Source organism: Schistocerca piceifrons, chromosome 4 (genome assembly GCF_021461385.2).
Source record: "Schistocerca piceifrons isolate TAMUIC-IGC-003096 chromosome 4, iqSchPice1.1, whole genome shotgun sequence".
In the NCBI taxonomy this organism is placed as follows: Eukaryota; Metazoa; Arthropoda; class Insecta; order Orthoptera; family Acrididae; genus Schistocerca; species Schistocerca piceifrons.
In genome coordinates, this window is record NC_060141.1 from 540071377 (window position 1) to 540086149 (window position 14773).

The 14773-nt window shown below is 40.8% G+C and overlaps 1 protein-coding gene across 2 annotated transcripts in view; it reads left to right on the forward strand.

Annotated features, from left to right (window-relative positions):
• Nucleotides 1-14773, forward strand: part of LOC124796262 — a 197457-nt gene that overhangs the window by 122570 nt on the left and 60114 nt on the right. For both annotated transcript variants that reach the window (XM_047260371.1, XM_047260372.1), the window contains exon 8: nt 11628-11783. In XM_047260371.1, the coding sequence (XP_047116327.1) occupies nt 11628-11783 (156 nt within the window). The remainder of the gene's footprint in view (nt 1-11627; nt 11784-14773) is intronic.

Below are 14773 nucleotides of genomic sequence, written 5' to 3' on the forward strand. Positions count from 1 at the left end.
AGAGCCTAAAAGATCGCTGATCTATCTCTACGACGTTCGGCTTCCTATAGTATTCGCCGGCCCTGAGACGATGAAATTTCACCAAATTAGTAAGGTATGCTTATAACCGACCCCAGCAAATTAGTATAGTGATTTTCAAGAAGAAAACCTACAAAATGAGTATCTCTAAGCGGACAGCAGTCTTTTAGAAGCAAATCAGGGACTTTAATTTTGCTTGGCATACGTCCTTTCACAGCGAGCAGATGACTGAATTACAGGCAACATTCGAGGTGAAAGTGTGCCGTACAGTGCCTACACTGCCGCCTCTCAGGGGCATAGCCCTTACAAAAGGACGCCTAGCGTCGCGGGGATGCGTGAGCGAACATTTTGTCTCATGACGTCATCAGTCACCTCTAGATGTGTGATGCAAAGATATTTACTTTCGAGGCAGTTAAGACAGGACACCCCATATATATCCAGAGTAAATAAGTCACCTCTAGATGTGTGATGCAGAGACTTTAAAACACCCTGTATATACTTGATGAGGCAGTTAAGACAGAACCACTCAATATTCAAGAGGGAACTCAAGACTTACATATTAGGGACGGTATAGCCACCATTGTTGTGCCCCTCTCATCTCTTTCTTTCTCCTCTCCATCATAGCTTCGAATTTTACCATTCTATTTCTCTTCCTCTAACCTGTCTACCTCTTCTATATCTCTTTCACCCCATTCTATCGTCTTATGTCTCTGCTTGATGAGAATAACTCACAAGCTGCAAGAATATAACGAGAAAATTCCCAACTAGCAATAGGACTGACATTCATAAAAGAAAAATATGTTTACTTTCATATACATAGTCATTACTATTATTATTATCATTATTATTATTATTATTATTATTATTCTTGATTGTTATAATTATTTTTTGATTGTTATAATTATCATTGTACTACTTTTATAATCTCTATTTTTTTTCTTTGACATAAATACTGTATAACATGTTATATGTCCTTAATGTTCTGTAGAAACTGAAATTTGTTGAATCTGAGTATGCCTGGTTAGGTGTAAGAGAGGACCTGAAGGCCCTAATCTTGCCAGGTAAAATAAATGCATAAATAAATAAATAAATAAATTATATCCTGAATAAATAAATATACCGAGGTGCGGTTTTCGCCAAGTTATAGCGGACAATATGGCGTATATCCTGATGTTCGCAAGTAATTTTTATTTTTTATAGTCGTCGAATTACATCTACTTTGTTGTTTACCTAATGGGACAATACACTTTTTTTCTGCGGAATTTGAAAGACGTTCCTAAGACAAATTCTAGGACATATTTACGGGACTTGATCAAATAGTATCAAGTGAACAGCATCGCAGGTCGCTGACCCTCCGTCAGGAGAAGTGGTGCCACAAACGTCTGCCCTATTAGACTAAGTGTAACCAAGCTTGTAACTGAGGTATGATTCGTATGTTTATAATCATGGGTGTTATCAAGTGCTCAAAATGTTGACCTTGAACATTGCTACACGCTGTAAAACGATTCTGGAGAAACAATTCTGCACGTTGAATTTGCTCTGGAGTTAACAGCAAGACAGATACCTGTTATAAGGCATTTCATGACTTCGGGACTCGTCGGTGTTCATTGTTCTAATTTTCGCTACAAATAAAAGCACACCAGTGTTGAGACTGGTGCGTGTGCAGACCATTGACACTTTCCTGGACGACCATACAAATTCCCTCCTAATGTTCTCTTAAGAGATTCTGTTATTGCATGTGCGGGAAGGGAGGGACATCCGTCGTGTTAATACAACACTGACTGCCTTATGTCCCCTGGGATTTCTCCCTGGAGTTCCGGTAGCAGACTGTCTTAGGAGCTCAAAATACTTAAATGTATTTAGATTCCCGTCAATAAAACAGGGACCAATGATGCTGGTCATGAAAAATACGCACCAAACGTTGATAGACCAAGAGTGTTGCTATCCACTTCTTTCATTCAGCGTCGGTTTCCAATGACGGTTAGAAAATATTGCGAAGGTTGACTTGCCCATGATTTGTAAACGATTCTTCTTCCTTAAACGAAATTTTGCATGGATATGCCGCATCACTTTGCACTTTTCGTAGACAACATTCCGTGAACTATAACCAGTTCTGGAAGTCATTGCCATAAAGCTGTAGATGCAGAGAAATGTGAAGAGGATGAAATGTGATGGAATGTAATGTTCGCAGAACACTCGTTTGGTTGATCCCTCTAGTACTTCCGAGATGCCTCTTAGGGACATTTGCATTGTGCTGAAATGTAGCTACATTTCTTTCATCAGTCGGTCTTCTTATTCCTGGCATATTTTATCCTCCACACCTCCAGTGTCTACGACTTGTCTTATAACGTTTACAAAGAGAGATCGTGAGTACTTGGCACGACTTCGATACTCTTCAGAATACAATCGCGCGCCGATGGTTTAATACTTTGGCGAAATTATCCATAAAAGATATTCACGTTTTCGACTCCGTATACATGGTGAATGTTTCAATAACTTTATGAGCCAGTTATCTGACTGCTACAGCAGCAGATCGTAGACTGATGGGTTTCAGGCACACAAGTAAACATAATAGCCATACCGGTGTTACGTGATTGTTTACATTTGGTGTATTAAGACATACATTTATGGAACATCTATATTCCTGCCGGCGAAACAGTGGTTTGTGGCACTATTATCATGATACTGCTTGATCAAGTCGCATACATGTTATGCGTTAGAAGTTGTCTTAGAAGCTTCTTTAAAATTCCATTAGGGAAAAAAACAAAGTCAATGTTCCAGTTCGGCGACTATAAACAGTAAAAATTACTTGCAAAAGTCGGGAAAATTGCCATATTGTCCTCTGTAACTTGGCTAAAACCGCGCCTCGGTAAATTTGTTCATCCTGGATATATTTGGGATGACCTGTCTCAGCTGGTTCACCCTCTAAATATAGTGGTATTGGGTGGTTGTAATTAAAGTGTAGCACTCACGTAGGTCCAGTGTGGGCTGTAATTATCGAATGACAGCAAAGTTTTGTGGATATGCTAAAGCGATTTACACCGAAAAAATTAATTTAAATTTTGACTGCCTAGTGCTAATCTGGTGATGTACACTATTTGTATGACGGTATGACATCCGCGCTATAATTTGACATGCCGTAATATAAGTGAACAGTATGGCTACCGAGAAGAGAGACAGTGCGCTTGTAGTGATACTCTTTTGCATGAACGGCAGCAATTACAGTGTTTCATTGAGAACGTGTCGCCTACGGAAAGGTCTGAAGGGAGGCCTGAGGTCACTAAATGGTTTAAAGAAGATTAAATTAGAGAACTCGGTTGTGCTTGTGGGGTACCTGGAAGAGGAAGGCGTCCTATCCCAACGGAAGTTATTGACGAGGTTGCTGTAGCTGTAACTGACTATGCAACGGTAGTGCTCGTGCAGTGTCACGAGTATTGTCCATCCCATGGTCAATACTACAGAAAGTTTGTGGGCTATTTTGCACTGGTACCCGCACAGTATCTAGACGGTGCAGAAAACCTCATGATCCGCAACAACGTTCTGAATTTGCTCTTCTGTTTCTGCCAGGAATTGAAGCTGATAACATGTGACCGGGCAATATTGTATGGAGTTACGAGGCAGATTTTACACTACACGGTGTAGTGAATACGCAGAACTGCCGAATGTGGGGTACTGTTAAACAGCGTGTTGTGCACGAAGAGTCACTTCACTCGCTGTAATTGACTGTGTGGTATGGATTAAAAAGCACCTTTATTCTCATTCCGTTCTTCTTTGAACGAAAAACACCCAGAGGGCCTGCCAAGATTACCGTGACGTCTTCACGTTGTAGAGACCTCCTTGTACAGCATTTGATTCTTGCTTTGAAAGAGCGCAACTGTGTGAAAACCACTGCTTTCGTGCAAGATGGGGCAACACTTTATGTCGCTCGCCGAGTGAAAAATTTGCTTCATGCAACATTCCACGAACGTTTTATTTCCAGAGGTTTTCCAGATGCGTGGCCTGCGAGATCACCTGATTTGAGTCCATGCGATTTTCTTCTCTGAGGCTATCTAAAAAAAACGCGTTTACCAAGGAGACATTTGGTCTCTAGCTGGTCTCTGAGCCGAGTATAAAGAAGCACGTTGCTCAGATATCACGGTAATTGCTGCGAGCAACTATTGATCTCGTCGACGTCTCCGCTACTCACACTTGTCTTGGTACCTCGTTTGACCTTTTGTGCCCACGTCTCCTTCCTAAATCATTACATATGGAAACATTTCTATGTGTCTATCTTGCATTCACAGCACCAGCTTTGCACCTAGAACCAAAATTGGAACTAATTTCTTTCCAGCGTAAGTAGATTCCACATTGACACACTAGCATAACTACCAACTTTCGCTGCCATACGTTAATTACAGCCCACATTGAACATCTGTGAGTAACTGCACTTTAATTATAACCACGCGTTATCACATATTCAGAAATCTTTCTATGCAGTCGTCAAGGAGCTGTGATTGTGTTGTGTTTGAAATAGTTTTTACTATCTATTAAATTTTTTTATGTCGTTGAATAAGTAATCACTATTTTTGTGGCTGAAGAACCTCGCTCTCTTTCCTGTGCCACAACAAGGCTGAGTGATAGTGTATCCTTCTAGTATTTTATTATGTTCATATTGACCACCTAGCAACAGATATCAACTTCAGTTCCTCTTATTTCTTTCGTGGTTCCTATTTCTCCAGCACTACTTGATATGCTTCCTCTGTTCTCTCCTGTCTTTCTGCTATCCAGTTTGTTTCTAATTTCTTGTTTTTTCTGTCTTGGAAGCACTCTATTATTTTATTCTTAAAGAAAGTTTCTTTATGCTATTTGCGATTCTCTGTTGTTGTTTCTTTCTACTTCTATCTCTGTTTCTGCTATCCATGATACTGTCGACTCTTATGTTGTTGACTTCTTTTCAGGAATATTTGTTTCGTAATCCTGTTCTAACTCATTCGGCAGTTGTGTCCAAAGAAGATTAACCTTCACTTTTCTATTACTGCTGATAATTTCTATTCATGTTGGTTGGTATCCTTAGTAATTCTTGTTTTCCAACCATCTGTGATTTGTAATGTATCCATTATTTTTCCAATAATCCATTTTCCAAGTATCTCTATTCTGTCCAACTTAATAATTCATTTGGCAGTTGTGTCCAAAGAAGATTAACCTTCACTTTTCTATTACTTCTGATAATTTCTATACATGTTGGTAAGTCTCCTTAGTAGTTCTTATTTTCCAGTCATCTGTAATTTGTATTGGGCCCATTATTTTTCCAATAATCCGTTTTCCATGTATCTCTATTCTGTCTAGCTTATAGTTAATCGTTAAGCATTCAACTACATACAAACAATCCGTTCTTATGAATATGGTAGAGCGTTTTAGTTATTTCTATAGATGCAGTTGTCGTTGTAGATATTATTAGTTAAACTCTATGCTCTTTCCATTAATTAACTCTTACATCATTACACATATTTCTGATCCAGTATTCCACATGGTTTGCAGGAGATATTTAAATTTACTAACTCGCTCTATTTTATTTATTTGTGTTTCTGTGCATGTTGATATATTTTTTATGTGTATGATGAATTTTTTTCAGCTGAAATTGTGAGACCACTCCTATTGCCTACTCTTTTCAGAATATTAATTTATGTTCCTGTTAAATTTTCTGAAAATATTGAAACATTATCTGCAAAACCCAAGGTTTTACCTTAATTCCATTCGGTTCCTTTCTCAGAATTATTGGTTCAGTTTTGTGACTTTTTACTTCAAATTCCAGACCTTACACGTTTTTTTTCAAAAACTCAGTATAATAATGAGATTATAATCTGTCTCCTTGTGTAACACTAGTTTTTTTCAAATGACTGTTTTTCTCCTATAAATGTATGTTTATATACCATATTTGTCACAGTTTCACGAATTATGTTCTGAAATTTTGTTGTAATGCCAAATCCTCTAATGATAGTAAATAGATGATCATATTATAGTTTTGAGGGTTAACATTCTGTGTCTAATTATTGATATTTTCGTATTCCATATTTAAATGATGGTATTCAATTTTTACGTCATGCAGTCTTTTTCTGAAATTACAATTATTACTCCGGAAAATTAAGATTTTTTCCAAATCTAAAATCTTGTTACAAGATACAACAAGGTCGTGTACCTAGTAACAAATGTTCTGTTGAAACTGAAAAGTTTTAGAACAGAGTAAAAACGTCAATTTGCATATAATCGTCTTTCTGTTACATTATTACTCTACTACACACAAATAATAGTAATCATCATCATAATCTTCCTTCAAGTTTTAGGCCTCTTGACCTGTTATGATCTCGTCGAGAAGTTCTCCTGCCATCTTTTCACTGGTCGACCTCGTGATCCTACACCACTCGGGCAGGAGTGTAGCAGGGATTTTGGAATCCTTTTTGAGCTCATTCGTTGTAGATATTTTATCCAGAAGTTTCGGTAGTTCTTAATGTAACAAATATTAGGTTCCATTTTAAGCTTCTTCAACACATCTTCGTTCCTTTATATGATTTCATTTTGTGTAACCAGTTGTTCGTCTCAAGAATTTCATGTCATAGGCTGTTAGAATTTACCATCCAGGGTTCACTGATATAGTACAGTACAGATCTTGCTGAAGTTTTATAAAGGCATATTCCGGTGTGACTCTGAACTAGGTAAGTGAAATAAGTTGAACCAGAGGTATTATCAGAAACCAGTTACAAGTTAAATACATTGTGAAATAGAGGTTATTGGAAATTAAAACCAATTTCCTTTTTCACGACAGGTAAAACTACTAAGACATTAAAGAAATTCGGTTCATTTGCAAGTATCACATGTTGCATGGTAAAAGACCTTCTACTGTCTCAGGGTACAAGATGGTGCACGACCGACAAAGTATGGCTTAAGTGTCCATATTTTGTATAAATATTTATTAATATATATATAACATTTCACTCATCATAAAATAATGTACGTGAAGAAGTAAGGGTGTATTCCAAATAGCTTCAATATGTTATACAGCACTCAAAATTAGTAGAACTCTAAATATTTCCTAATGATTCACAAAACAAAACCTCATATATAGCAACAACAAAAACAGTAGAAAATGGCGGAAACTGCTAATGGTGGTCTGTAGTGCGCATTCCTACATCTGGTTCTAAGATCAGTCACTACACTGAAGTGCTAATCAAAAAACCTCGCTCTCCCCTATTATGTTTACTAGTACTTCAGTTTTTTTCGAAACATGACTGATTTTCGATAAGAAACGTCAATAGAGAGTAAACATTCTGTTCAGTTTATTGACTTCCCTCCATAATTTATATGGTTCAAATGGCTCTGAGCACTATGGGACTTAGCTTCTGAGGTCATTAGTCCCCTAGAACTTAGAACTAGTTAAACCTAACTAACCTAAGTACATCACATACATCCATGCCCGAGGCAGGATTCGAACCTGCGACCGTAGCGGTCTCGCGGTTCCAGACTGCAGCGCCTAGAAACGCACGGCCACTTCGGCCGGCATAAATTATATCTAACGATGCGGGCGTGTCTTGCGTGTATTGGTTTTCATAGAAATTTAGTGACAGTTAGTTTACATGGGACTAGATAGTAATTTTCAACAAAATTTTTATTTTTATTTTCAAGTGTTGAAGAGACTCCAATAAGCTTGATGGCAACATTCGCATCGGCAGCATGGACAAGTGCTCCATCTGCTTGGATGCAGTATAGCAGGTCGTCTATATGCACCCAAATCAACTGTTGACCCAGTACCAATTCTTGACGCACACATGTAGTGATTATTTCCGTCTTTGAAAATACTATGTACATTGACTTTTTTTTATAATGTGGAGAAAACCTTTTGGAATCCAGACTGAGAATGCTAAGAATGTTATTTTGGAACAGCTTTATAATTACTGACGCAAATATATATTTTTTGGTTCCTTCTGGAAGGAAGCAATCACTTAGTAATAATTAATAGCTGCCTTACATTCTTTCCCGTAAATGAGTCTGACAGTAGCATATTTCGGATTTTCTGTAAAGATACCCTGTAATAGAAATGTATTGCACTTTGTACAGTATAAGTTTTAATGAAATGGAGAGTAAGATTTTAGTAATTAATGTCCAATATTATTAATGCAGTTAGAATTATGTATATTCTATGTTATCCAATCTGTACACTTACCTAGCAGTATGCTGAAAAGTATTTGGGTAAATCTAGTAAGTGACAATAGGTCGTAAATCTCCCTATGTGCTACTAAGTAGAAAAAGAAAGCAGCCTGAAGTTAGTTTGGGATCGTGGCTAATAGACAAGGGCGATCGACTCAGATAGGAGATGTTCAATGGGATTCCACGGTTGCATAGTAATACTGAAGTGAATCCAGATTTCTTTGTAGTTAACATTACTGCTGAATTCTGTCATTCCTTTTCTAAACACAAATGTGAGCTAGGCTCAACTTTGACCTGCAAACCACTGGCAGTTAATCTCAAGTCAGGCCAAAATGAATTACTATTCGTCACATGCCACTCTAATGACCCAGATGTATCCAACACAGTAAGCCATCATACACTGAAATCCATGTTTACTGGCGGGGTACATACGAAAACTGCCGTAGCATTTACTCGTATAATAGCCGAACACCTCTCTTTTTATGACTGTTCATGATAAGAATATGCTTTCTCGCTAATCATGGCAATTGTGGGTATTTATGGTGGGTCTGCAGGCAGCAAAAGCGACACGATCAACCGCTCTCTTTCACTTTGTATAAAGTGCTTCTCTAGTACGGTCTATGCACTGACAACGTTATATCTAATGCACAAGGTTTAGCCGGCCGGTGTGGCCGAGCGGTTCTAGGCGCTACAGTCTGGAACCGCGCGACCGCGACGGTCGCAGGTTCGAATCCTGCCTCGAGCATGGATGTGTGTGATGTCCTTAGGTTAGTTAGGTTTAAGTTGTAGGGGACCGATGACCTCAGAAGTTAAGTCCCACAGTGCTCAGAGCCATTTGAGCACAAGCTTAATTTTGAGCCTCTACAATGATTTCACAACAGGCTGCAACGTCACCGCTAAGCCGTGTGTGTGGGTTGCCTGTGGCAAACGGAGGAAGCCTTATTGATTCGTTATAGATTGTGTGTTTGAGTGTGTGTGTGTGTGTGTGAGAGAGAGAGAGAGAGAGAGAGAGAGAAAGAAGAGGGGTGTGGGCAGTGTACATGTGGATACCAAGGCTTGAACATAGTAATCAGTTTCAAATACATGTTTAGGTACAGTAGTTCTGCAGGTATGAAGAAACTTGCACAAGATAGGTTAGCGTGAAGAACTCTTACATCTGCATAACCATTTCCATACATACTCCGCAAGCCACCATACTGTGCTTGGCGGAAGGTATCTTGTACGACTCTAGTCATTCCCTTTCCTATTTTATTCGCAAATGGACGACTATCTATATGCCTCCGTACGAGGTATATCTTGTCTTCGTGATCTTTACGCGATATGAATGCTAGTGGCAATAGAAACGATCTGCTTCAGCCGCAAATTCCGGTTCTCTAAATTTTATCAATAGTGTTTCGCGAAAAGAACGTCGTCTTCCTTCTAGTGATTCCCATTTGAGTCCAATGAGCTGCTTCGTAATACTCATAGGTTGATGTAGCCTGCAGGTAACAAATTTAGCAACCCGCCTCTGAATTGCTTCTATTGACTGTCAAGCAGCACACCACTAATATTATTTCCGATAAATACAGGGTTTTTTACTACTCATTTCAATTAACTAATATTTTCCACATTTAGAGCAAGCTACTAATCATCGCACCAAATAGAAATTCTATCAAAGTCATCCTGTATCCTGCTACAGTCACTCAGCGACGAAACTAGTACGTACACTAGAGCGCCATTCCAAAGGTTCAAATGGCTCTAAGCACTGTGGGACTTAACATCTGAGGTCGTCAGTCCCCTAGACTTAGAACTACTTAAACCTAACTAACCTAAGGACATCAAACACATCCATGCCCGAGACAGGATTCGAACCTGCGACCGTAGCAGCAACGCGATTCCGGACTGAAGCGCCTAGAACCGCTTGGTCACATGGGCCGGCAGAGCGTCATTACCAAACAGTTGCAGATTTTCCGTCCGGCACACAGTTTCATTCTGCCAGTAAGTTTCATAATCCTGCCAGGAAGTTTCCGCTCATTCTAGTAGCAGATTGTTACTCATCCTATCTGTCAGATCGTTTACATACCTACAGAAGAGCGCTCACTTCCCTGGGCACTCCTGACGATACCCTTGTTTATGATGACCTCTGGTTCCAGTACAATGCCACTCACCCAACTGGGAAACTGTACTGTTCGCTCGGACTTTCGTTAACATTCAGGAGTGGGTCGCCGTGTCAAACACTTGCCAGAAATATGGAATCTGCCTATCCACGTTTCACGGGTTATTGTGTGAGAAAAGAGCAAGCGGAGTTTCACGCTGGCGATACTTTTTAAATCTGCTCACATTTGTGCACAGAATTTCTTCTTTCTCGTGTAAATTTATTATATTCCAACCTAGAATATGTTCAAGGACTCTGCAGCAAATCGATTTTATGGATATTAGCCTGCAACTTTGCGCGTCCGTTCTTTTGTCCTTCTTACATACAGAAATCATCAGCGCTTTTTTCCAGTCATTTGAGGTTTTGCGCTGGGTGAGAGATTAGCGATAAATTCGAGGTAAATAAGAGGCCAATGCCGAACTGGAATTCCTCTCTGACATGACGACTTACTTGTTTTCAACTCTTTCAATTGCTTCTCTACGCCAGAGATACCTATGCCTGTGTCCTACATACAGAAGTCTGTACAACGCTCAAAGGAAGGTATGTCTATACGATCCTCCTTCATCGAACCACTTTTTGGGTGGATTATTACAACAACAATTACTGTATGAAACTTCCTGGGAGATTAAAACTGTGTGCCGGACCGAGACTCGAACTCGGGACCTTTGCCTTTCGCAGAAAAGTTTGGAAGGTAGGACACGAGGTACTGACAGATGTAAAGCTGTGAGGACGGGGCGTGAGTCGTGCTTGGGTAGCTCAGTCGGTAGAGCACTTGCCCGCGAAAGGCAAAGGTCCCGAGTTCGAGTCTCGCTCCGGCACACAATTTTAATCTGCCAGGAAGTTTCATATCAGCGCACACTCCGCTGCGGAGTGACAATCTCATTCTGTAAACATCCCCCAGGCTGTAGCTAAGCCATGTCTCTGCAATATTCTTTCTTTCAGGAGTGCTAGTTCTGCAAGGTTCGCAAGAGAGCTTCTGTAAAGTTTGGAAGGTACGAGACGAGGTACTGGCAGATGTAAAGCTGTGAGGACGGGGCGTGAGTCGTGCTTGGGTAGCTCAGTGTAGAGCACTTGCCCGCGAAAGGCAAAGGTCCCGAGTTCGAGTCTCGGTCCGGCACACAGTTTTAATCTGCCAGAAAGTTTCATATCAGCGCACACTCCGCTGCAGAGTGACAATCTCATTCAACAATTACTATACATTTGCCCTTTGAGTCTAGCTTACAGGTCAAATACAGCAGTGTAAAACAGTCATTAATGTAAAATAACGTCTGACAGCTGGCATGTGTTGTGTTTGCAGGCGCCAACGGTTCGGCGCTGTCTTGCTGCCACCCGGGAGAGCTCAGCCCAGAGTGCTTCCCGGTACCGCTGGCGGCCGGGGACCCGCAGTTCGACCAGTTCAACGTCACCTGCATGGAGTTCGTCCGGTCCGCGCCGGCGCCCACCTGCTCCTTCGGTAAGTACGCGCCTCGCTTCTTCTCCCACTCGACGTGTGCTGTTTCTAAAAAGTTGATACGGTAACTCAACAGCAGCTCTACCTGCATTTTCGACTGTCAGGAAGCGATAGGCATGTACTATAAGATTTAGTTTAAGATGGCCAACACAAAAATGGTTCAGAGAATTTTACACGCACCTGAAGGTAGGCGATCAGACTTGCATCATCCGCAAAAGGGGTAGCTGATGTAATTTGGTTTTCCTATCTTAATATGCATGTAGAATTCTCTGGACTGCTTTCTTTTTCCCTCAATGTATCACCCCTCAACCATATCCTGTGTCAGTTCATGACATCTCCGTGATTGGAATACCTGCGCATTCCTATGTCCCCTCAATCTTGACTGCTTGCCTCCATCACCACATCCCACCTTCCTTACATCTCCACACACACACACACACACACACACACACACACACACACACACACACACGCACTATGTCATCTCCGAGGATACTTTTCACCATCTTCCCCTCCCAAACCATGAAATCATTCCTGAGACTTCCCATTCAACTATAACACATTCTAGCTCATACATTCCAAAATGAAGTCTTCATCCTAAGGGCCCGGGGTCGATTCCCGGCTGGGTCGAAAATTTTCTCCGCTCAGGGACTGGGTGTTGTGTTGTCCTAATCATCATCATTTCATCCCCATCGACGCGCAGGTCGCCGAAGTGGCGTCAAATCGAAAGACCTGCACCAGGCGAACGGTCTACCCGACGGGAGGCCCTAGCCACACGACATTTCCATTTCCAATACCAATAAAGTCTTCAGTAAAACCTGTCGCTGGATAACTGCAATCTTACCACTTGTACCCCATCTTTTGACTGTTCCCAGTATTGATTCCACTTCTCACATCACCTCCCTTCTAATCCCACTAGCAGCCAAGCCCCTTGTTTAGAACATGTTACCAAGAGGCCACAAGTGCCAAGACCACAACCAACCAAATTTCATCAACCTTAATATAACTGTTTCTATGCCCATCAATGTATTTCTGCCTATCAGCACTTTTCTTATTCAACAGTTAGAAGGTTGCAACACGGGCAATGTAACCCCAGTCCGTAACTTCTACATTTACGATAACCAGTCATAAAGTTTTGATTACCACCTGGAGAAAAAAAATTAGGCAATTAAGTTTTTATTTATTTGTGAGTACATGTCTGCAGTTCCAGTCCAATTGAAATCCTCTAAACCACAGCACTATAACATGTCGCTAGAGGAATCAAAAAGAAACTGCATTGCCTATCTCCATTTCATCAATGGCTCCCCCAGCGGAAGGTTCAAATGGTTCAAATGGCTCTGAGCACTATGGGACTTAACAGCTATGGTCATCAGTCCCCTAGAACTTAGAACTTAAGCCTAACTAACCAAAGGACATCACACAACACCCAGTCATCACGAGGCAGAGAAAATCCCTGAGCCCGCCGGGAATCGAACCCGGGCGCGGGAAGCGAGAACGCTACCGCACGACCACGAGCTGCGGACGGAAGCTTTTGGGACAATTGAATGGAGTTATTTACAGGTTTTCAATTACATTAGCCGCGCTTGGGCATCGAAATGAATCAATTTTAACAGGTGAAAATTTGTATCGGTCTTGGACTCAAACCCGGATGTTCTGCTTAACGGGAGCAGTCTCCTTAACCGTCTTAACTGTCTGAACACGCTTCCCTTCCCTCCCAGATTCCAGCTTGTTGCACACTACTACAGTAGCGTCACCTATCCATGAACCCCTCACTTGCCATCTCCGATTCCCGCAAGAAACCGAGCTTGGTGTGTATCCGCGCCGAAAAAGTGAGTCTTTGGTCGTCGCACTTTATGAGAACTATCAATAGTTCTTCAATGGAAGAGATGTGTTTCCCAGTAGCGAAGATGAGCAAGTGGTCATATTTCCTCAGATATACATTTTAGAGCCCATGCTTACTGGACGATTTTCCTTGTTTTAGTCCATAGCTCTGAAAATTGCCATCCTACGATCTTAGCAACAACAGTACCTGTCCACGTATTACACTGTCAGAAGTATCACAACGGTTTTCGCTTATAACTTTCGATTTGTTCGTTCCCGATACAGGGATCTTTACCTCAAATTGATACATTTATCCTTTTCCGCGACCTAGAAAGTTTTTAAGATCATCACGGCATCACCCTGAATCACATTCATTTACAGGTGCCGGCGCCTATAGCTTCTACGCTCTGTAACGTCGTTGGATCACGTTTCCGTACATAAGTTCGTGCTCAAAATATTATGTACCCACTCCCCTCCACAAGTCCTAGAAGTTTGTAACGGGAAATCCCGAACACCCTGTGTATACTATCCCATTCATTCTCACAAGTGAATTGTGTGGCTTCGAACGTTCAGAAATTCTAGAAAATATAGTTAGAATACAAATCACTTACACCAAACAGGATGGTATGAGTCAGTGGCATGCGAAATTGCGGTTCTTACCAAGAGAGACTTTTGAATGATCAGCTATTCAAGGTCTAAAACAGGAATTGTGGTAACAAAATATCGATACAATAGGAAGAAGAAAACATTTTAATGTCGTCACTTACTACTCTGTTTTCCTCTACTTCAAATACTTGTGCTATCTGAACCACAAACTTTTTCTACAGACCTGATCGTGCTGCACGGTTATTTAGTATTCAAAGTGGAGGTACGGGATTTCAATGAAGTGGGCAAAGCTAAATAGAACAGAACGATATGCACATCTGACTAAAGCCTCTTTTTCACATTCAACATCACTCCCGCATTCAACCGGACCAGCAGGAAACGTCACACTAATTATATTTTCGAAGGATCATATCGATATGTCAGTGGCCTAATCTGCCTTTTGCAAAGGCTTTTCCATTTCCGAGCAGGAAGTTGATCGGACAACACAAAGTGAAGTCTGAAGATGATAAACGCTAGTGTAACTTTGCTTCTACTTTTTTATGTTGTTGTCGTAAGAAAATCAAGGA